At 35.4% G+C, this 24,679-nt stretch overlaps 1 protein-coding gene across 1 annotated transcript; it reads right to left on the bottom strand.

Annotated features, from left to right (window-relative positions):
- Positions 1-22,232, bottom strand: LOC139968940 (phosphatidate cytidylyltransferase 2-like). Its single transcript, XM_071973564.1, has 13 exons — positions 21,317-22,232; positions 18,167-18,273; positions 16,595-16,691; positions 15,519-15,698; positions 14,675-14,735; positions 11,487-11,545; positions 8,938-9,076; positions 7,380-7,480; positions 6,098-6,145; positions 5,255-5,359; positions 4,105-4,239; positions 2,081-2,184; positions 1-1,492 (listed from the first exon to the last, which is right to left on the bottom strand). Exons 1-13 carry the CDS (start codon positions 21,419-21,421, stop codon positions 1,360-1,362), a joined length of 1,374 nt encoding a protein of 457 aa, XP_071829665.1. The 5' UTR covers positions 21,422-22,232; the 3' UTR covers positions 1-1,359.
- Between the last annotated feature and the right edge of the window lie 2,447 nt (positions 22,233-24,679).

Below are 24,679 nucleotides of genomic sequence, written 5' to 3'. Positions count from 1 at the left end.
AAGTTATGCAACACTTGAAGAATTTGCTATATATATATAGGTAATTAGTTGAGTAAACTGCTTTATAAATTACTGTGCAACTCTACAATATGAACAGGTCTGTATACACACATAAAGATAACCAGCATTTAGTTAACAGAATACTGCATCCCACAACCAATGCATCCCCCCTCCCCCCAACATACATCTTTACCAGAAAAAGTTTTGCAAAAAATTCTCACAGGAAAAAAAAAGAAAGAAAGTCTGAAACTTCAAATTATGGATGTTAAATTAACTGCTTGATCAATTCCAGGTTTCCATAAAACCTTGCAGTATCAACCAGTCATTCGATAGTGTTTGTCGTAATTATTTGAGGCATGGCTTGACTCTGCTATTAGCTACCCTATAATATAAAAATATTTAATAGTACCCTAATAAAGCTGTAATCTCTATTCTAAACAGTCATAGAACATAACAACATCACATCATCAACTAATTGAGACACAAAACAATTCCTGTGACCTAAAGTGTACTGGTTTACGAAGAGATCAAAAGGAAGGATAAATACGACAAAAGGTGATTGAAAGAAACAATGAAAGATCTGGTTGAGAGTGTGTATAAATATATATATGTAATATAGTATACCTTTACTGTAACTTACAGCATTTTGTTACTAGAGTTTCACGCCTGCATTGTGCAGCGATCATGTGAAACTTGAGTAACAACATGCTGTAAGTTATCGTATAGGCATACTATATTATGTACTTGCTCTACTGCTATGTATTGAGCACTTTTGATACAGGAAGTGAACAACTTTTATATATATATATATATACACACACCACTAATAACTCTTTGGAAGTACAAATGTAACACAGGTTGCCAGTCATAACCGACAGTGCCGTACAGGGTTATTACCAGGATCACAAATTTCACCCCCCAATTTACAACCCATACTGCGGCTGGGAAATGACATCAAAGAGAAATCCAACCTGTTTTTCAATGTAACCTACATTCTTCACTTGTTAAGTATAGTACAGCATACCCCCCAAAAAATACAAGTCAGGTCAGGTGACATAACTCTTCCTCCCAGCTATTCTATATTCAAGGACACACTGTTGCTGTTATCATGCGCTTGTATAAGATGTAAACTTTACGAAGGACACCATACTGTTGCAGAGCACATTCATAATCTCATATTTTGAACATCAACCTGTTGGAACTAAATACAGCAAATGTGCACAGGTTGGCAGCACTATGTGTATTATCTTCAACTATGGAAACAACAGAACACAATGTGGATTTTATATGCACCAGTATCTACCGAGACGAAAGGTCCACCGCACCACAAAACAATGGTTTATTACGCACGTTCTCCTTTTAGGGTTCTATCGCTGGCGGATCTAAGAGGCCGTCATTAATGAGAGACTTTTGAAGTTCGTTGTAGATGAGAAGCTGAGAATCTCCGGGCAACTGGAAAACTTGCTGCAATACCCTCAATGGATTTGGGGATCTGTTGAAAACAAAAAATACATAAAACAAATATATAAAAAACAAAAAAAGTAAATTTGGTTTAATCAAGCTGTATTTTGCATTGTTGAGGAACTTGAAGTCTTTCTGAAACAAAAGTCCAAATCGATACATCTCAAATGAAGTAAGAGATTTATGTGTTTGCAATGACTTGAAATACTTCTAATTAGTAACTGATTAAAAGGTTCACTCAAAAACTTGAGACTGTATGCCTAATTTTCACCTTGCCTTGAGGATTTTGGTGAGCTGAAGTGAAGGATGGTTATCAGGTACCTGATCATACAGTTAAAGGTGGACTATTGGATCACCAACCTGTGTCAAATTTATGCAATATACAACTTGAATTGAAAGGTTCATAGAAAAGAAATTCAGTGAAATCAAAGATATGACTGAGTTCTAACTTACACAATTTATGAACAAGCCATAGTACACAATGGGGTAAAACTTAAAAGAATTAAATTTCAGTTGGAAAAGTATATAATACAAACAATAAAGACAGACACATGCTGGTCCACCTCCTGGGTTAATGGAATGGTCCGTTGCTAAGATATAACATAGGTTGAATATTCACCTGATGAACGTTGCCATATACACATAGTGGAAAGAAGCCATCATCAGCTGACAGTCAAACCTATCCATGATACCACCATGACCTGGGAAGACATCCCCAAAATCCTAAACAGAGAAAGAGAAGGAAAAAAATAGTTTTCAACATGTTCACAGATTCGAGGTGTTTGCACAGGTTTTGGAAGAAAATTATTTACAGACGGACGATTTTCATGACATTGCACCCGGTTGTAGCTGAAAATGTCGTTTTTGTCTCACATCATTCCTTAATGAAGGAAAACATGAACACTGTAAGATCAATCCTAAGTTCAGTTCACCTCACAAAGTAATTGGTCACCTTATCTTCTCTGCACGTAAGTCTACTATCAGGGATGCAGTGTCCAGAGAAAAGGTTGGGAAAAATGAGCTATTGGGAATATAAATATATCATGTGAGACATGACACCATCTTGTTACCATTCTTTAAAATATATCATGTGAGACATGACACCATCTTGTTACCATTCTGTTAAATATATCATGTGAGACATGATGCCATCTTGTTACCATTCTTTTAAATATATCATGTGAGACATGATGCCATCTTGTTACCATTCTTTTAAATATATCATGTGAGACATGACACCATCTTGTTACCATTCTGTTAAATATATCATGTGAGACATGACACCATCTTGTTACCATTCTTTTAAATATATCATGTGAGACATGACACCATCTTGTTACCATTCTGTTAAATATATCACGTGAGACATGATGCCATCTTGTTACCAATCTTTTAAATATATCATGTGAGACATGACACCATCTTGTTACCATTCTTTTAAATATATCATGTGAGACATGACACCATCTTGTTACCATTCTGTTAAATATATCATGTGAGACATGACACCATCTTGTTACCATTCTTTTAAATATATCATGTGAGACATGACCCCATCTTGTTACCATTCTTTTAATTATATCATGTGAGACATGACGCCATCTTGTTACCAATCTTTTAAATAAATCATGTGAGACATGACGCCATCTTGTTACCATTCTTTTAAATATATCATGTGAGACATGACGCCATCTTGTTACCATTCTTTTAAATATATCATGTGAGACATGATGCCATCTTGTTACCATTCTTTTAAATATATCATGTGAGACATGACGCCATCTTGTTCTTCCTCACTTTCCCAATTGTCTATATTTTTTACGAAACTTCAGTTGCAGTTTATTCTCTATACATACCCTCCAATGTGGTATCAGAGACTGAAGAGACTAATTTCCAACAAAATTATAAGAGAAATGAAAGATAACATCATCTTAGAAATCCTTGATTTTTAATAATGAGACTGAATTCATTAAAGAAAATGTTACCAGCCCCTAATAACAACACTGCTGATAAGGGGGAAAAAATATTAATTATGTAAAGTCTTCATTACTTGATTGCAGAATATACTTAATTTGCTAAGAATAAACTCTTCTTTACAGCTGTGATTTTGCAACAATTTGTGTCACTCAGACCAAACGTGTTAACAACCATTTGCCATCTCCCTAATTAGTAAGTGATTAACAGTCCACTCCAATCCACAGAAATTTGCAATCTCCTTATTAGTACGAAAGTTCTTTTCAAATCCACTCCCCAGAAATTTGCTTCTTTTGAAAAACATGAAAGTTGAAGTCAAACGTTATTACCATTTTAATAACTTCAGTTAAATTTTTACTTGGTGTAAGAATTTTGTTGTCATTCAGACTAAATGTGCTAACATCAAATTTGACATCATCGTTAACAGATAAGTTGAACAGTCTAATTAAATCCAGAGAGCTGTCTTTCATCCATCACACCTTTGAAATTTGAAATCATGAGTTTAATCGGTCTGGCGTGATGATATCTGTGGACTCACATGACCCAATGTTTGCAAAGACATTACCCGTGTTCAAAACTGTTGAATATAGTGCCAAGTGTTGATACAAAGTCAAGATTTGATTGGATCAGAATTTAAGAATATTCTCAGAGATGGTATTTACTACTCACTTTGATTTTGTATGCTCTCTTGAATCCACTCGCAAAGAAACCGCTGAAGGGAGCGATGACCGACGCAAAGAGAGACAAAACAAATGCATGCAGCTGTATGGGCATCACCTCTATACTCTCCCAATGAAGTCCAAACTAAGAAAAAAGACATTAATGTATCAATTAAAATCATACTACAAATCTTGCATTTTTGTTTTCCTCTTTAAAACACCTCCACCCAACTCACAAAAATAATTTGATTTTTCTTTCTGCACATTCTATATTTCATAGCTTGAAACCTTTGTGTGATTTTGAAAGAGAATTTACAAGCAATCCAACGGGTGAAGCTTAAGTTTGCTATTAAGCTTGTCACTTAATTCAATGTAACAAGATCCTTAAAACAAATATTGGTCTCCCTCAAACGCACCGACATCTACCCCTCCGCCCCCCCCCTTTTTCTTAAATCATTTGACAAAGTGCAGAAATTTAATTCATTTCACTTTCCTTTCACATAGTTCCATGAAATCCAGCTGCTGGTATTACATTTTTGCATAGAGCTTTTCATATGACTCCATTTTATCATCCACAATTAAATGCCTGCTTCAAGGTGTGTTTGCCATGAAACCATTCTGAAGGTCACGCAAGGACGGGTCGATGAATTTACTTGTTTTAGAAAATTAAACAGTTATAATAAAACAAAAAGTCATAGTTAGATTAAAGCAGCATTCTCATTCAATTTTGATGGTTCTTTTTTTTGGACTATTCCATTGAACAACCGCATAACAATATAGTATATTACCTTCACATGTCAAAAAATTGATTTCAAATCATGAAAGAATGTCAAAACATTGAAACATTTCACAATATAACTATTTGAATTTGATCAATATATGATACACATGAGGACTATCTGAGGGACAAAATGTTGAAAATCTAATCAACTTTAGTTATTACTTGCTCATTAACCTTAACTCTTTTTTTTTTCTTTTCATAAACTGCAATCTCATTTTTAGTCACACCCGATTAGTTTTAGTAAAACTGTTTACAAAAATCACAAAGCTGCTTTAATGTGTCTTCTACTTAAAATTTTTTTTTTTAAAATACAAAAAAAAAAATCTGGCTAAAAAACTGTAAGTTGTAACTATGGCAACTGGTCACCAAGGAAACATACCAGAGATGTAATTTGCTGGATAAATGCTGGTATCATGTACTCTTGATATTGGAAAGTAGAAGATGGTTCGCAATCAAGCTCAAAGGTCATCGACTCTTCATTATACTGTATATAAATATAAATTAAACAAAGACAAAGAAAAGAGAAAAGATATAACTTGAGAGCGAAATTTGGTTATATATGGAATATGAAAGTCAACTATCAACTTTTCAAATAGTTTTCATCCCTGTACAATTTAAAGCCTGTGTTAGAGATCCCATTACAATTACACACATACCAAACTTCTCATTGTGTGTATGTGTACGTAGCGAACATGTTGTAAAGGACAGGTAAGTTCAAAAGTTAGTAATGAAGTTGATAAACTTTATTTCTTTTCAACTTTGTTAACCATGGAATGCTAGAATAACATTTACACATAAAACGGAGAAAGGATAATCGCATTTTATTTCCACATTTATTTATAATTTCTTTAAAGGAAATTATCGTCATTTGTTCAATCCTCAATAAATATCGTCTTGAAAAAAAATTATCGCGATATAATAATTTTTGATATATCGCCCAACCCTAATACCAATGCATATCATAACATGAACCGATATCAGATCTCTTTCACACTTGTCAGTTACTCCTACAATCACAATATCATAATAAGGTACTTCTGTACCACAGGACTTGACCCTTTTCCAAACAATCAACAAGTTACAGTTTTGTTCATAAATAGGTCAACAGACACAGGCTCTGCTGTGTCATAATATTAATAATGATAATAATACGGCTAAACTGTGATTATATGCAAGTACCACGATTCCAGTTAATACAAGAAAATTGGACAAAAATTCTTACCTCAGCGGGACATGTAAACATTTTATATGGAGCCAGATACTTGGCTAGCTGTGGGAGAGGAAAAAGAAATACAAAAGAATGAAAGGAATGCTTTTGTGTCATTCGTTAGCACACCGCACTAATTAGAAGAAAGACAATAAATATCTACAGAGATTACATCACAGATATTGGAAGGATTAATAATGACAGCAGTCAAACTGAACTATCTACTCAGCTACGAGAGAGAAAAAAATTCAGTCATATTTGATTTTAGAACTTTCAATTTTTATTAAATAAGAAACCTGCTTGAGAAACATGAAAATATTGACAACTATTCACCTCTTTTGCATCAAATTTTCATTGCTTTTTGTTTTTGATGATATAAATTATCCTTCATTTTGAACAGCTTTTCATATCTAAATAAGCCTGGGATGCCAAGGACCTTTAGGGAATTTCCTTATGGCAACTTTTAGATATTTTGTTATGTTAAAATGCTCGGGTGATACACACAACAAATGTATTAGCTATTTAGTGAGTACAAGGTCTATATTTGATTACTTTACCCTATTTATTGTTTAAACACCAGACATGTTCCCCCCAGTTATATTTAGATGTGCAATGACAGGGACACTGAGCTTCTACCTCAAAGTGACTTTTAGGATTTATTTACAGACTGAGGAGATTTGTGATATATAAGAATTGTTTTGTCTGTAAACAAGTGTTGAGACTCCAACCAGCGATCCCTACTCGAATCTACCTTCTGAGCAACAAAGTTACAAAACCTGAACAAGTCATGTGAACAACTAACAGTGTAATGACCTTACACAATGTAATAACCTTGCCTAGGCTCAAAGCCATGTACTTCTACATAACATTAGGCAAACACATACTCATACTCAGTTGGGTTTGTTCAGGTTCACCTGTTAGCTGTAAAACTATTGACAAGCCAATGTCACCTTGGGATCCAACAGAAAATGTACAGCAAAGTCAGAGCTACAATGCTAGTTGTGAGAAGTTACAGTAGGGAAACCAACTAGCTTAAACCTTAAATTACCTTGATGCTAAGTGAATTGCAAACATGCCTTATCGCATACACAGAATGATGAATAGGCAATCATAAATAACACAATGTTGTACATATGCTTTATACTGCACGACCGATGACAATAACAGGAGCCTGTTTTCCAAAAACCGGGTATCATCACACCTGTAAGCGGACTGTGGACTGAGAGACTACAAAGAGGATTCCCTAGAAATGTACAAAATTTACAAGATGCATCTCCGCTCGTTCGCAATCACTTACCAGAACACCGTATGCAACGGTTGAAAACAGAGCACCTATGAATCCTTCCCATGTCTTCTTTGGGGATAGCTTTATCAATGATGTCCTTCCAAAGAAAAAACCTAGAGATGGAGAAGAAAACGTTATGGAAACAGAGCCTCGGCTGGAGTTTCAATAAAATTATTATTCACTGCTCAAAAGCTTCACATTGACCAGTTCAATCTGCATTACATATACATTAATGAAGTCATCTCTTCTCACCCCCCTCCCCCCCCCCCCAAAAAAAAAAAGTGCATGTAGCTGGTAATTATCCTAATACCAGTTGGTTATTTAAACAGATATAAATATATCAAAATATGTATATTGATAAATATATTGCACTTCTTTCTTTAGTATGTTATGTTTACTTGTTATGACAGTGTTGCTGCAAGCAGACTTGAAGTTGAGTCCTGTCCTTGTATGCTACCATAGTAGTATGTATTCATAATTGTACTCAAAGATTAGTACTCATCCTCAGTTCATATTGGAAGTCTATATCATTACCAGTGCAAGATTAAGTATTCCTACCAGCCCCAAGAGCCCTGTACTTATACTCATGCCAAGGGCAATTGTACTTGTATGGTGGTTGGTGTAGGGTAACTTCAAGTCTCCTAAATTTGTGTACTCTGTGTTATGCATATGTAGTTGCACTAATAGACACTGTAAACTTGCCGTGTTCGTAAGTCAAATTTGTAGGCACTTTTTCAATCGGAATTCACAATCTACAAAGCCTGAATGAAAACGGCCAAAATTCCCATGGTGAATCAAGGGAAATTTCAATTTTGTATTTCAAGACACTTTCCTTGGATTATTCCACCCTAGTTTTTTGCTTGCTTCGAGCGATTTTACTTCTGACCTTTACAAGTATAATTCTTTCTATTTCTGGTGGAATCTGTTCAAACCATCAAAGAAATCACACAGCTAAAGGATAAAACTAAACCACTGAGCAAAATCAGTGAGGACGACAGCATCGTAATCATTTACAAGATGTTTTACTGATACTACAAGCCCGACTGTAGAGCTCACTAGGATAAGTGCACATGAAAGACCCAGATAAATCAGGATATAATCAACTGTTATCATAATTAATGCAAGATTATAAACATTTCATGTGTGGTCAATTGTATTTTCATCTACATATACCAGTCATTATGTTGTAGAACATAGCCAGCATCTTTAAAATTTAAACATTAGGTTTAACTCGAAAGTTTACAATAAGTCTGCGTGAAGGTGTGGTGTAGCGGTCAATGCCAGTTCGTACTCCCAACTAAAAACTGACGGTAATTGATGTAAAGAAACCATAAATATAAATAACATCTTCATCTCAAGCTATTATATTTTGTCCATATATGGTTCTGTTACATATATCACGGTCCGTTTAATGTATTTGAGTATGAAACAGCCCTAGAATGTCTATCGCACAGGCACTAGGTTTCAAGTTCAAACCTAAACCAGATTTTCTTGACCTATTTACAAAAATAAAAAACCCATTTACACTTGGATATTGACAGACCAATGCGGCCTCAATGCTTCCACTCACCAAACATGTAAGCCATGATGTCATTGCAGATGACCGAGGATGTTGAAATCAGAAACCATATTAGTCCCTCGAATATGCTATGGCAGATGATGTTCGACTGCGAAACCACGATGAGAAGCGCAACGTGGGTCCAACCAAACTAACAGAAAAAAGGAGAATCATTTTGTAAAGATACAATAAAGTCAAATAGTTTATTTTGTTTTTCTGAAATACATTTAAACCACAGTTTTGCAGCATATCTGTTTCAAAGTTCCTTTGTTGCCTTTAAGTTTGTTCACCTACGTTTTCATAGCATTTCACTTCAGGTGGGGGGTTCTTGTATTCAATGGACATTTTCTATACATCCATATGAATGGCTTTAGTGCCTCTAAGGATACTTGGTACAGTTTGCAAGTACTTGATACCAGATGCTTGGTAATTTACATGGTTAAGACCCTCTACACTAGAGAAGACCTTCCAAACAATTACAACACTAATTGTTCATACATTCCAGTGCCCAAACACTTTTCTCATCATGAAGACCAGTCCAGTCATAAAAACCAGTGAAAATTATGAAGAAATTAATACAAATAGCGTAAGTGTAAGTGAATTCCAATGAATCTGTATTTTTTTGACGGTTTTATTACATAGTGTAAAATAATCACTCCAAAACCAAATATTACAATGACACATACTTTCACTGTAACCAACTAATGTAAAAAGGTGACCTTTGAAATATTCACCAAATTTCATATGAAGGTCATATGAAGGTCATTTTTTCATTTAATAAAAGCCACCACCTTGTGTCAGCATTGTCAAATCAGAGTAGCGATTGAAGGAATATTTCTAACTCTTAGAGCAAAAACAACACTGTTATCTGAGATTTACAACCTAAGGGCTCTTTTCCCCCCAAATATTAACCTTTTGCAGATTCTATAGCTAGTTCATCAAAGCTTATTACTAAGTCAAATAATTAGATTACTTTTAACAGAAACATTTATATAAGTTGATATCAATCGATGTCATACACATGGTAAAAGGTTGACAAAAATAGCAGATTTAATACGAAAAAAATGACTTCATAAATTTCACTATATTTGTAACAAATATTCCACCTTCAATTGGAGCTTTAAAAGAAAAATGGAAATGTCCACATATGTGTTGAATTTTAAAAAGGAAATGTAGCCCTGGGTGTCCTCTCCTGGTAAGAAAATTAACATTGTAGACATGAAATTGTGCATTCTGGGGCAGATTTAGGTTGTAAATTACATCCTTAGTTGGATCTACAAGCAAGGTTGTGCTGCAGTAATAACTACTTATAAGCTTATGTGTGGGGTTGAAAAGGTGTTCAGAGGGAAGGGGGGGGGGGAGGGATGTGTGTGTGTGTGTTTGGATCCATGCCTGCATATGTTATCAAAGTGTTAAGTCAATATAACTAATGTTGACAATCTTTGGGTTCTACACATACCTATGAAAAATAAAGTTCTGTTAAGTATTGACAATACTAATTGAAGTAGAGGAAGAAAGCAAATTGAAGGCACACATGAATTTTCATTTTCATATAATATGACCAAAAAAACATGCACATGCATACTACTGGTTCAACCCTCACATTCATATCTGATTTCATTACTTAGAAGATGAAAATTTTTATTATTATTATGTTATTAAAGAAAGAAGATCATTTACTTCCATGCATGCACAATTATTTCAGTGGCCATGCAGAAATTACTAGTATATGTCGTCTAATTTGTGTGCTAAGGTATGATAAAGTCTGAGGGTTTTCAATTGCGTCCAGAGCTTGTGAAAAGAAGCACATTGATTGGGCTTCTAACTACATAGCTTACTCCCTTCACTGTGACGTACAGCATTGCAATTCATTTCCTTTGTTTTGATTACGTGCATTAGCAAATAATCTGTGATGTCATACACGGACAAAAGCATCGAGTACTTTCATTTTTCTTTTAATATTGAAATAAGTGTACAGTATAACCTTGCAAAAAATGATTCAAACGTTTGCTTTACGTTGGATGATCTTAGTTTGGCAAACAATACTGGAAGCAAAAATTCATTTGGATAACCTTAATATCGCAAAAAAACAATAATCTATACGTACACCTTCTGATCTATAGTACCTGGCTTGTAAGAAATATCTACTGTAGTAATCCAAATGATAAAATAAACAAAGTTCTTTGAACCTTCTCAAGCAGGACGTTTACAATTCTCAACTCTACATCAATACTAGGGATGCGACAATGTATCTAGGAATTTCCCTATTACAAATTTAAACGAGATTTATAATAACAGAAGTGTGTACAATGTGTTAATGTACTGCAGCAGTTCACACAGCTTTCAAAGCTGTTTACAACTCTCAACTATATATCAATACTAGGGATGTGGCAATGTATCTACTGTAGGCATTTCCCTATTACAAATTTAAACGAGATTTATATTAACAGAAGTGCATACAATGTGTTAATAATACTGCAGCAGTGTACATGGCTTAGTAAGAAAACGATGAAATGACCTTTCAAAACTGTTGATGTTACACTACAAATTCTGTCACTCACCAAGGTAAACTGCACCAGGTAATGGGATTTCCTCAACGTCAAAACAAACATGATGAAACCTAAGACAAAGAAGAAAAAGATGGGAAATGAATCTTTTGAAATTTTGACAACAAGGAAATATCATGAAGGAAATTTTGCAATAAAATCAACATTGCATATATAATAGTATATATTACAGATGAATTTATCCATAGATACTTTAAGTTACAATCAATTAACTTGGCAGTTGTTCGGGTATGAACCGGTGCTAAAATAAAAAATGTTTTGAGTGAAAAAATGGAAGAGAAAGTATGGCATAAATAGAGAAAACTTGTGAGAATGCCATACAATTATTAATATCATAAAAATAAATATTGAATACGATATAATGCTTAAAAGTTTGTGATAGCCTGCACTGGGCAATTTCAGCACATCTAGCAGTTTGTGCATTCCAATATGGTCCCTAGAAGTAATATCTCTAAGATACCATATATCACAACATATACAGCAAAATAGTTGACAATGAAAACAATTGCTGAAAAACTTGAGATTATTAATACCTGACATAGAGTTTGAGTGGAGTGAGAATGGGATGAAGAGGGGGGGGGGGGGGGGTAGAAGGGGTGTCAGTTAAATACCATCTCCTTTAAGTACAGCCCTTAGCCATCTATTATAAAACTAATCTTGGAGAAGCAACTTGCTATTCAGAGAAGAATAGTACTGTGGGTTACCGGAACAATAAGCAAAACCTTGTCCAAACATTAACGGAAAACTGTAATCATTATAACTACATAAACAAACAAACCCTCCAAATAAATAACAATAATAATCATAATAGTAATAGTAGTAGTAATAATAATCACAATAGTAATAATAGTTATAATAACAATAATAATAATAAAAATAAAAATAATAATAATAATAGTAATATTAATATTAATTTAAAAAAGAACAATAGAATAATGCTAGCATAGGATAGCCTGGATAATCAATAGCATATTTCACAAAGAAAGAGAATTTCCACACTTGAATGCTGGCTTGATAGATTTCTCACTGTTTTGTGGATATCAGTAAATATTGTGTAGGACATAAACAGTATATGTTCACACTACGTCAATAGGAACTGTGCAATGGCCTAAAGATAGCAATGTAAAGACGTGAAGACAAAGACAAGTGCACTTGGAGGGTTAAACTTGAGACCTAAATACAGACAGATCCCTACAGCAAATAACGTGTCCACACAGGGTGTAAAAGTCTTCTAAGAAAGATTATGTAAATATATGCAAATGTGGGAGTCCTCTTATGTAAAACCAGCAACTCTGCATTCCCATAATGCCAAGCTGATGAACATGCAACTATAACTATTGTTCAACATAGTGCACACTGTTCATGTTATGACTGATGTTTAATATTGATTTTTTTCCATTCATGTTAGGCAACTTGTTGGAACTTGGCATTGCAACCACACAGCTTAAATACCTAGCAAACCAACTAAGAAGCAGAAACCAAGGATCCACCAGAGAAAATAAACTAGAGCACCAATGGTGCAGAAGCTCATACCTTTTCGAGCTTAAAAATGTAGGGCCCACAAAACTTTATGGCCCACCAAATTTCAGGCCATTTTTCAGATTCCACCAATTTTGGGCCCATGAGGGATAACCCCCCCTCCTCTGTTAGCAGAATACTGGCCACAAAACACTGGCTATAATTCCTATTTTCCCCCTTAAATCCTGTTTTACCCACTCTCTCAAACAATACCACTGACCTACCCTATTAAACTTTCTCTCCTCTACCTGAGCAGACCTGAAGCACTCCTTGCCAAAATTTTGGCTGGCTGCCTACATACCTCAGGCTCAAAGACTTCTAAGGATCGGCAAGTGCTGATTGGCTATAGGGCTCTCATGCTTACAGTTCAACAGTTAATAACAACTCCCAGTCCTGCTTTAATTCCACTAACAGCCTCTGCAGAGCTTAACCACAAATGTAAACAAACACTGCAGAGACTGGGAGCCAAATTAAAGGAGCTTTGGCAAAAGGTGAAGGCTCAGATTTTTTTAAACAATGGGGATTAATTGTAATTAATTAACTTTTGACCAAAATTTATTAGGCATCATCTTGTTCATACACAATCCAACAATCATCAGTTCAACTTTGAATATGATCCATCAAAATCTTGAGGAGATTGAGGTATTTGAAAATACTACAAATGACCCCTGATGACCCCCTAAATGACATTTGACCTCAATTTTCCGAACACCCCTCATAACCCTCATCCCGAGGAACGTTGTGACCAAGTTTCAGTATAGCTGGCCATACACTGTACGAACAGGAGCAATTTGAAAATATAGGGCCGCGGCCCGGGCCACAAAAGACCCCTAGTTGATCTTTGATCTCAAATTCATGAACACCCTGAAGGTAAAACTTCCATAGTACTATCGTGACAAACCCTCAACATTGTACCATGGAATCTGTAGGAGAAGAAGCATTTTGCGTATTTCCACAAAATGGCCCATTACGGCCCACAGGTGACCATTGACCCCAAATTTCGGACCATCTCTGATGGCCCTATACCCAATGGTCCTTGTGTCCAAGTTTCATGAAATTCCATCTAACACTGTGTGAGTGGGAGCGGTCTTACCAATTGTTGACGGATAGAGTGATAGAGTGTTAGACGCTGCACTGTAACAATAGCTCACACCAGCATGCTGGTATGAGCTAAAAAATCTGGCTGGAACCAGATTTGGCCAGATCTAACACAAAATGTAATCCATTTGGAAATAAAACTTAAGACCTGTGGAATCTTAATGGTAACTGTACAGATTTCTCATCAGAAATGACTTAAACACGAGCCATACCAGCAACTAAACCTTATGCAGTTGTCTAGCATTAGATTACTAACTAATATTGACTTCCAAACCACCATTTGGAATGTAGGAACATTAAATCAAGTTAGAAATAAATAGTACCCTTTACTTTGAAGTCCATGGAGAGTAAATATGCATATAGATTTGTCAATATGAATATGCATTTTAAAGGTTAATGCCTATGAACCTCATGCATGCACATGTGTAGTTCATGATTATAGATAAACATACAGTTTCATGACTATGCAAATGCAAGTTATTGAATATTCAAATAAATAAAGAGATGTATTATAAAGCCTATTAGTACTACAAAGAAAAAAATATTGATATTGTTAATGTACTCACCAATGGTGTATAGCCAAAAGGAAATAAATTTGTAATATTCAATGAAGGGCCATAGAAATTCCTGATGAAGAGAGAGAAAAAGCAAAATCTTTAGAGAAATGAAGGATGAACCATTTATGTACAAATAAATTAATAAAAAGAGATATATGCCACCCACCCTTGACAGTAAAGTTGATTAAAACTTCAGTTATTCCAAAGTTTCGTGACCAAAATCTGTCACAAGAAGTGACTGAAATGCAAAGACTAAACATCAATTTGATGTATTTAAAACTGTTCACATGGTCATTGTCCAAATATTACTGGGAACTGAGTCAGAGTCAAAAAGTGCTTGCTTGCTAATTTTTTTGTTTTGTTTTGGTTGTCACACTTTAAAGAGTATTTGGATAAACATAGAACAAATTTATTTATCAAGATCTTAACCTACATTTCATGATAGAATGTTCTCATGCATTCAAGGCATAGCTGTCAACTTAGAGAGTGTAAAAACTAGAGAACTTAAGCAGCTTTCTGACTTCATTAGAGTAACATGATGCTAAAAATTAATATTTAAATTTTTATTCCAGCTAATTTAATTTTTGCAAAATTTTTAATATATGAGCATACACTGCAATATAAATACCAATATAGACATTGGCTCTCTCCACACATCACCCCACTCCACCTCTCAGCCACCTCCCCCCCCCCCCAAATACCAATTTAGACATTTGCTCCCTCCACATCACCCCACTCCACCTCTCAGCCACCTCCCCCCCAAATACCAATATAGATATTTGCTCCCTCCACATCACCCCACTCCACCTCTCAGCCACCCCCCTGCATCCCAAACTAAATGGAGGCTACTCACAAGTTCCCGCTTAAGTACTATGCCAAAGTAATCCTTGAGACTGCGCCCATAGACGAAATAATTTGCAGAGAGTAGGAAGTACCAGCTGAGTGTTCTGAACCAAGGTAAGTCTTGGGACCTGTAGACTGCGTGACCTATAGTAATAATCTCTCGAAAACACATGACCTCTATCAGCAAAACCTAGGAGAAATGAAGAGTAATTGGTTAATTAATTCAGTGTGAATGTTTTTCAAATAGTTGTGAAATAGTGAGAGCATTTTAAAAAAAAAAAGCTATGAAATAGAAGGACATAGAAGAACCACTCATAACAATATCCTGTTTTCTATTCCTTCCTTGTGTGTCTCTCTTTCTTAAAAACCATGAGTGTCCTATCTCTTCTTGAAGTGAGGTCCATATTTCTGGGATAGCCCTTGTAGATGGAAAATAAAGTTAACCTTGATTATACCATGATTTTAAGCACAGAAATTTCAGTTACGAAAAGCCACTGAGCACTATAAGTCCCATGTTGTTTTTATAAAGCATTTTCAATTCTTGAGAAATGGCCCTTTAAACAGCTGAGGTTAATCAATTCACATGACTGGATCATGATATTGTCCAATAACAGAGACCTTTAGGTCTGTTCCACAGATGCAACACAAAACTCGGTTGGAAAACATGATACTTAAGACATTCACAGTATGGCCTCAAATGTTGTGTTTAAAATGCAGTACAAACTTGTACATTATATGAAGGTAAAACAACATGTTTTGGCTACTTTATTAGAAATGATTAAAGAATGAATTAACATGAAACTTGTTCCAGGCACCGAGAAGCCGACATCATCATCAATTTAGCTTTAAAGGAGCATTCTATTTAGCTTTAAAGGAGCATTCTGATTCCAGAGATTCGGCATACTTTAGAGGTCAATATCCTGAAAACCAGACTAGATGTGAAAACATTACAAGCACCAAAAATGTTCTTTCTCCTCGGACTATATAACATATCGAGACTAAAATTTCTGGAGAGAACAGGCTCCCCCTATCCAGTGGGTCTGTATATTTTTGTTAACAGTATGTCTGTACATCCAGGGCACCTACCACAAAGACTAACGCCACAGGTCCGAGATACAAGAGGAGCAGAAACCCCAGTAATAGCACAGTAGACATGAATCCACGTATCACCCAGTTCTGCCATCTGAGGATAAAAATGAACAAATAAATAAATGAATACGATTACTTTGAAACCCCACAAAACAACAAGTTAAGCAAAAGAGTAATCTTTCCCTCTCTGGGTTTCTTGCTTCTAAGTACGGAAGTAGGCAGCTCTGCCTAAAAACTTTGTCTCTGGACAAAGTTTTTAGTTGGTGATTGATTGGACATGTTTCATACAGTAATATAGCCTCGAATGGAGCACATGACTTCTCAAGCGTCCATCACACCCAGCCAGAGAGGAATATAATTGATGACATATAAGTCTATGGATTGCAATCAGTGGACTAGAACCCTCTCAGTCGTAATTATGACAGATGAAAACGTACTTCCACACAGAAGCAGACGTATGAGGATATACTAATTGCAGCATTCCCAATCGTGAAGAGCTCTATAATACAGCATACATATTAAAGAGACTCTAGGGTAACTTAAAAGGGAGTTACACATACTGAGATCTGTTAAAAACAGGATATTTTTATGTGCAACTTTCAGATTTTAGACAACAGCTGGAAGGAGCTGTATTTCCTGTCATATTCATGTGTGCAGGGTAGCTCACACTCCTGGAAAACATTCTTGAAATGTGGGAGTTACTTCAGGTGAGCGGACATTGATGAAATTAACCACAAGTGCTAAAATACATTGCAATTTGGATGTGAGATAATTAGGTCACTTTTTAGGAATCAGATACACTTGAAGATTCCCTTCTTAAGATACCATGCTAACAAGGTTTCTACTTTTCTTCGACAGCTGCTGACATAAGATGACCTCAACTGCAAAACATAAGGTTTATGTTATTTTCACGAAGCATCCTAAGGCCAAACCACCCCCCCCCCCATAATGTGTTTACAAGGTTTGACATTCTGACCTCTGCTGATCTTTGACCAAATGATAAAACAATCGGGTGCATCTATTGAATATGTGGCATCGCCAAACTACAACTGAAAGTTCTGGCTTCATATTGTGTCAGCAGATTTTTCAGACTTTGAACTCTGATAACTTCTGGGCTCCATCAAGCACTAGACATCTTCTCATTATGGTGCATCCACACAGAAAGCGTGAGTTCCATCTAAGTCCCCTTACTGGGATATATTGTGCTTACAATGTCATCAACGTAGCTATGTTGACCTCAGATGACCTTTGACAGTTGACTTCATTATAAAACAATAGGCTTACCTACACAATATGCGATATCCAAAGATTTGGGTATTACATCAATGATTTGTCAAATCTTCTTTCATTTCCTATGTGTAATTCTAAATACTTAATCTGAAATAGTTTCTGGGTGATGATATGTTTGGAATTTCATGGAAACATTTAGTAACTTAATTAGCTTACATTCTGATTTAAAAAAAAAAATCTATACTGTACTTTAAGTAATACTTGCTACCCTTGGAAAATTTGACAGAAAAAGGCTGTTTTTAATTAGATTAATAAATAAGCAGCAGACAACATCCTTACCTTGGTGGAAGTCCTCTCAAAAAGAATGGAACAGTGACTTTCTGAGGTGGGATTGGTGGCTCTGTAATGTCTGGTAAAGGTATGCCACCTTCGTCTGTACTGGAGGGCTGGGAAAAGAGAACGCCAAATGGACTTTACATTTGAGGGTCAATGATGCTTAAATACAAGACGAGTAGAGAGATAAACAAACCAGGTAATGAAACCGTACAACGAAAAGAGGTCTATACTCTGTATAAACTGGAGTTTGACATCAAGAAAGAAATTCTGTATATTAGCTAAGTAATACAGCACAGCTTTAAATGGGTCAATAAAACTGTATATATATACTGTAGAGACTGTACAAAATTTGTTACATTTCAAATAACAACACAGGGGGGAAAAAAAGGTTGAATTGTTGTCCAATTACATTTTATAGCTGAGCTGAGCATTTTATGATCAACACACCTTTACAGACCTCAAAATAGCTGTTCAAATTGTAAACAGACCTTCTACAGTACTGTACATTAATATTCACTGAATGTACCTGGATGAAGCATTTTACTAAAGTATATGTCTAGTCACAATCAGGCAAAATACTACCATAAATTGACTACTATATACAGTAAGTCAACAAATCTATGAATATACAGATATATATAGATGGAACTGTACCGTTCATATCAGCACATAAATACTACTGAAATTTATGCATCTTAAATATTGGATTTCAGAGCTCAAAGCTGATAGTACAATAAGCCACATTGAAGTCAAAACAAGAATGTTTGATCTACAGATTTGTGATCAATTTTGTGAGGAGGTATTGATCAAATTTGCTGAAGCAATTTTTTGGCACTGAACTTGGGCAGGATTCAATATTGAAATCAAATAACCATGCAGTTTTCACTAGCTTTATTAAACAGGTGTCATTTCAAAGTCAATCTTTTCATTTCTACCTTTGAATTCATGAAGACAAAGGTTTAACTCAGATGCAATAGAACTGTGTGTATTGTGCTCAATATTTGATGAAAAAGTGACTCAGCAATAAAAATCATTAGAATCACAAGTAGTCAATAATTTATTTCTAATTAATATTTAAAAACTATCTAATATGGTACTATTGGTACATAGCACAACATTTAGAAAAACTGCAAATTTTGAACTGCACTGCAGCATGCTTTACGGTTTACTGCAGACCTACGTATATAGTAAAATCACACAACGCAAACTATACAGTATATGTGTATTTGTATGTATTAGGTCACTACTGTAATGTAAGCACTGTAGTTAATACCAGAGCTGTTACAGTCATTTCAAATCCTGTTTATTTTATTTTATTATTATTATTATTATTTTTTATATTTGGATTTTCCTAGTAAGGCAGAGGACTTAACATTTTCCAGCAGTCTCTCTAAGTTTAACCACCATTATAATGAACTTAAAGAATCTACTGGACATACTAAACTATAGTACACTTTGTCATGCATTATGAACAGAGGTTGGCAATCTGAATCACTCATCATATTAAAGTTACAGTATGAGCTGAAATTTTGTAAATGACTCCCTGAATAAACTACAGACAGTTAGTTAACAATGGGGTAAAAGGTTCCAATTGTAACCCAAAATATTGCACAAATGATAACTAAATTGAATACTCTGTATTAATGCCACCGCACTCAAACTGTTCTCTACTGAATGTAACAGCCTACAATGCCACTATGTATACATGTGAACTTGTGTAGTTCTAAATGAATCAAAGGTTATATAACAATGTACTGTAATGTATTGTATACTTCCCTAATGTACTATACCAGAGCATGGAAATACAATGTTATAAAAGTATGGACAAACATGTATAGAACAATGATTTAAGTTAGTTTTTTAAGTTAGTTAGTATTGATCTAACAATGGCTTAATGACCTTTGTTCTAACTTTTCTGATGACTGTGTTGTGTAATATATAGGAAAATACATTGTTATAAATTCGTACATGTCAAGAATGGGTGAAGTGTTATAAGTTGCAGCAATTCCTGAGAATCAAGTGCCTTTTAAATACACTTAGCCTACTGGTGTTGTATGGTGTAAATTTGTGTTATTCTGTAGCTATAGGCAAACATATACTGTACAAAGTGTACAACATGGTACGTGTGCAGTATTAAACAAACTTCAATAGTCGGATATCGGTTGAGAAATTCCAGGATCTTGATTTAAAGGTCCAGATAATCCAGCTTTTAATCTATTACTGGGAAATAATTTACTGTTGTGTTCAGACGACGCTTAGTCTCTCATAAAATGCTGTGGTTTCTATGTAAAAACTGCTCATACATCTTAGCACGTGTTTAGCAATTACCCCCATTTTGCATAGCATTTTGCAATGAGATACCAGATAAAAATTATCCTTATTATTAGTCAGTTGACTTTAGGATCTGATACTGTCATCTGCAAGTTGTGCAGGCTTGACCTGGTAGGCCTGTATGTGATTGGAAAGTCCAAAATAATGGTGGAATCATGTACTGTACTTGAGGAGAAAAACTAAACAACAGAGCATAAGTATATATCTTTACCTTTGACCGTTACAAATAAAGACTTTGCGTGGCCATGCAAAGTTATGGTACAACATCCTTAATCTTAATGAGTAATTGAATAAAGACTATTATTTGGATTCTCAGCATTTCCATCCCCACAAGATTTTGCACAAGGTATCAATTAATCACATGCAAATATGCACATTTTTGAAGCTATTGATATTCATGAACTAGGCCTACATAATTCAATGCTATGGGATTTAGTTAGATAGCATTTGGCATAAAAAAATGTCATCAAAATCAAATCAAATATATATCTCTATCAATTGGTTGTAGACTGAAATGGAACTTAGACAGACAGAAGGGGGGGGGGGGACAGTTGTTAGAACCCAATAATTTGAAAACTGTAAATATCCAAACATATAACATGAGTCATTGCATGGACTTGGGAGTATGTGTGACAAGTGTTCAGCAATGGTTTTTGCAAGTTTACCACCAGCTTCCAAATTACATTTGACAATTGTTTAAAGGCCATGACAGTATCTCACCTCACTCTTTGATCTGAATTTAAAGACCCTGCTAGCCTTGGAAAGTAGGATAGAAACATGATCAGGCCTTAAGAACTCTTAGTTACTTCTTAAACTACTCACTTGTTCATCTGCTGGTTTGCTTTTTTCTGGTTCTTCAGCAGGAGGGCTGGATGCCTCTGATGTATGTTCTTGCTTACCAACATCACGATGTCTGATTTCACTCATTATTGCACAGGGTTCGAGGACTTTGGGAAGAATTGTTATGTTCAGTTGAACAACAAGAATGTTGTTAGCCTAACATTAACAAACTGCCTCAATATTAATCATTACTAGTTGTTAAGTCTGATGTTGGTTATGTGGCTGACACCCAACGGTGGCTTTCCAATGGTAATATCACATTGAGTAGCATAGGCAAACAGTTGGAACTGGAAGTCTATGCAAAAACTTGGCAAAAATCTACTTAGTTTAGACCTAACGTAACTTTGTGTTGCTTTCTAAAATTGCAGTTAACTGCTAAGTTAGGCTACAGCCTAGGCTCGTGTGCTAAACACTCAGGCTAACGTGCTGCACTCAAAACATTACGGACCTGGATAAATTAGGAATGATACTATCGAGCATAGGCCTAGGCCACAGACATTCCTGTGGCATAGGCAACATGTAATGTTAACGTTCAGTCTAAACTTAAGTAAATTCAAGTAAATTCAGGCACTTTGGGAAGACAGCGTTAAAGGATTTCACAAACTTCGTCGTCTGTCCATCAAATTATGAGATGTAAATCACAAGTAGCTTTGAATCAGATGAGCTTCCTGCTTTGGTTTTCTTCTAAATCACATCAATTACCGGTAAAAATAAGCCCTTACGAATAACACTGTGGATATCGAGGATGCAGCTGTTTCAAGTACAAATTATCGTACGATCGAATACAATGGTGCAGTTGCTTTAGGAGCTAGGAGCAGACGGTTTACGAAAATGAAAAAAAAAAGATAATGGTGTAGTGGCGCTATGCCTAAATATAGAGAGTGGTTTTGGCTCCGACCGCGTGTTGAAAAACATATGTACGTACTGCCTATGATGAAGTATAGTAGTCTTGTATGGCGGGCCATCAGTCTCAAATCATGGGAGATCGACTTATACCGATTTAAATCGACATATACCAGTTTCCTTCGACATATACCAGTTTCCTTCGACTTATACCAGTTTCATTCTACATATCTATGGCGGGCCATCAGTCTCAAATCATGGGAGATCGACTTATACCGATTTAAATCGACATATACCAGTTTCCTTCGACATATACCAGTTTTCTTCGACTTATACCAGTTTCATTCGACTTATACCAGTTTCATTCTACATATCATCGATTTAAACCGACATATACCAGTTTCATTCTACATATCATCGATTTATTTTACTTATCATCGATTTAAATCGATGATAAGTAAAATAAATCGATGATATGTCGAAGTAAACTGGTATATGTCGATTTAAATCGATGATATGTAGAATGAAACTGGTATATGTCGATTTAAATCAACATATCATCGATTTATTCTACATATCATCGATTTATTTTACTTATCATCGATTTAAATCGATGATAAGTAAAATAAATCGATGATATGTCGAAGTAAACTGGTATATGTCGATTTAAATCGATGATATGTCGAATTAAATCGGTAGAAGTCAATTTCCGTGGACTTATACCAGTTTCTAGGGTCTCAAATCGACATTTACCTATTTAAATCGACATATCATCGATTTAGCTCATTAACATTTTCCAAATCCCGATTTCGGTGATGATTGACATGTGGAGATACATCACGTGTAGTCACCTGACAAGGCGGGCGAATAATTGAAAATAAACACGAGCAAGGGCGGCGGAAGCACTTTTAATCTGGGGGGGCACCGACATCAAAGGGCACTTTGCAGAAATTCGATTGCACTGATGCAGCCTTATATTTAGTACCCTTTATAACTCTTATTGTATTATCTTATATGCGTATACACATCACTCCATCAAGGCCCCCCCCCCCCCCCCTCAAAGAAAATATGCATACTAGTACTGCAATATCCAATGTGCAAATTGGGAAACAAGTTTTGAGACAAAATGAGGTGATATCATGCTTGTTGCTAGTGTAGGAATCTTCCAAATTAGACATTATTTCTTGTTTATATCTTAACAATATTTTTCCATTCGAAATAGCTTTGAGTTTGACCCACAGTTATTCATTAAAAGTCAGGGGCGTAGTAAAGATTTGCAAAGTTGTATGCACGACTATCTGAGCGGAGCGCCACCATCGGTTGGCGCGGAGCGTACAAGAAAATTTTTGGTTTTACAAACCCCTAAGATGGCCGGAAACGGCCCTTCCCGAGTGTTCATTGTGGTTCCCTAGCCTCTTGCTAACTTGAGACACCTCAATTTTTATGTAGAAAAAGGGCACATTTTTAACCTGAGGAAAAGTGGGGGGGCACGTGCCCCCTGTGCCCCCCCGGTTCCGCCGCCCTTGAACACGAGCACAGTGGAATGCATGATTTGAGCTTGAATACTGTAACCGTTAAACCCCATGGGTATATACTTAGCTACATTAAAACGTAACCTTACAGTAGGCCTCACTGCAGAACAATATCATCTTTGTTTATGGTGTAACTGGTGTAGGTAATTGCATCTGTGTACGTACTGTGGGCCTATTCAGTTGCATGTGTATTCCTATACTATAGCGCCACGTGTTCGAGTAGACAAGCCCAGTTTGCATTGAGATAATTGCACGTCATTGACATATCAGTTATTTCAGCCTTATTGTTACACCGAAATCTTTTTGCAAGTAATTGTTCATAATTACCATTGACATATAACCATGATGAACACCCTTGCTAGCTTCGTAATTTTGGAACTATTAAATTACTCGCCCGCCTTGTCAGGTGACTACACGTGATGTATCTCCACATGTCAATCATCACCGAAATCGGGATTTGGAATATGTTAATGAGCTAAATCGATGATATGTCGATTTAAATAGGTATATGTCAATTTGAGACGCTAGAAACTGGTATAAGTCCACGGAAATTGACTTCTACCGATTTAATTCGACATATCATCGATTTAAACTGGTAGATGTCGATTTAAATGGACATATCATCGATTTATTTTACATATCATCGATTTAAATCGATGATAAGTAAAATAAATCGATGATATGTAGAATAAATCGATGATATGTCGATTTAAATCGACCTATACCAGTTTCATTCTACATATCATCGATTTAAATCGACATATACCAGTTAACTTCGACATATCATCGATTTATTTTACTTATCATCGATTTAAATCGATGATAAGTAAAATAAATCGATGATATGTAGAATGAAACTGGTATATGTCGATTTAAATCGATGATATGTCGAAGTAAACTGGTATATGTCGATTTAATTCGATGATAAGTAAAATAAATCGATGATATGTCGAGGGAAACTGGTATATGT

The sequence above is a fragment of the Apostichopus japonicus genome, chromosome 6 (genome assembly GCF_037975245.1).
Source record: "Apostichopus japonicus isolate 1M-3 chromosome 6, ASM3797524v1, whole genome shotgun sequence".
Lineage (NCBI taxonomy): Eukaryota > Metazoa > Echinodermata > Holothuroidea > Aspidochirotida > Stichopodidae > Apostichopus > Apostichopus japonicus.
Note: the sequence above shows the minus strand (reverse complement) of the source record. Positions and strands in the feature narration are given on the sequence as shown.

What these genes read in the sequence shown, in the direction of transcription:
- LOC139968940 (XM_071973564.1), bottom strand. Translation starts at nt 21,421, where the DNA reads ATGAGTGAAATCAGACATCGTGATGTTGGTAAGCAAGAACATACATCA. An exon ending in CTGTGGCGTTAGTCTTTGTG is followed by an intron (nt 15,699 to 16,594) that starts GTAGGTGCCCTG and finishes CATTTCTCCTAG; the next exon opens with GTTTTGCTGATAGAGGTCAT. An exon ending in TGTTTACATGTCCCGCTGAG is followed by an intron (nt 5,360 to 6,097) that starts GTAAGAATTTTT and finishes ATTTATATACAG; the next exon opens with TATAATGAAGAGTCGATGAC.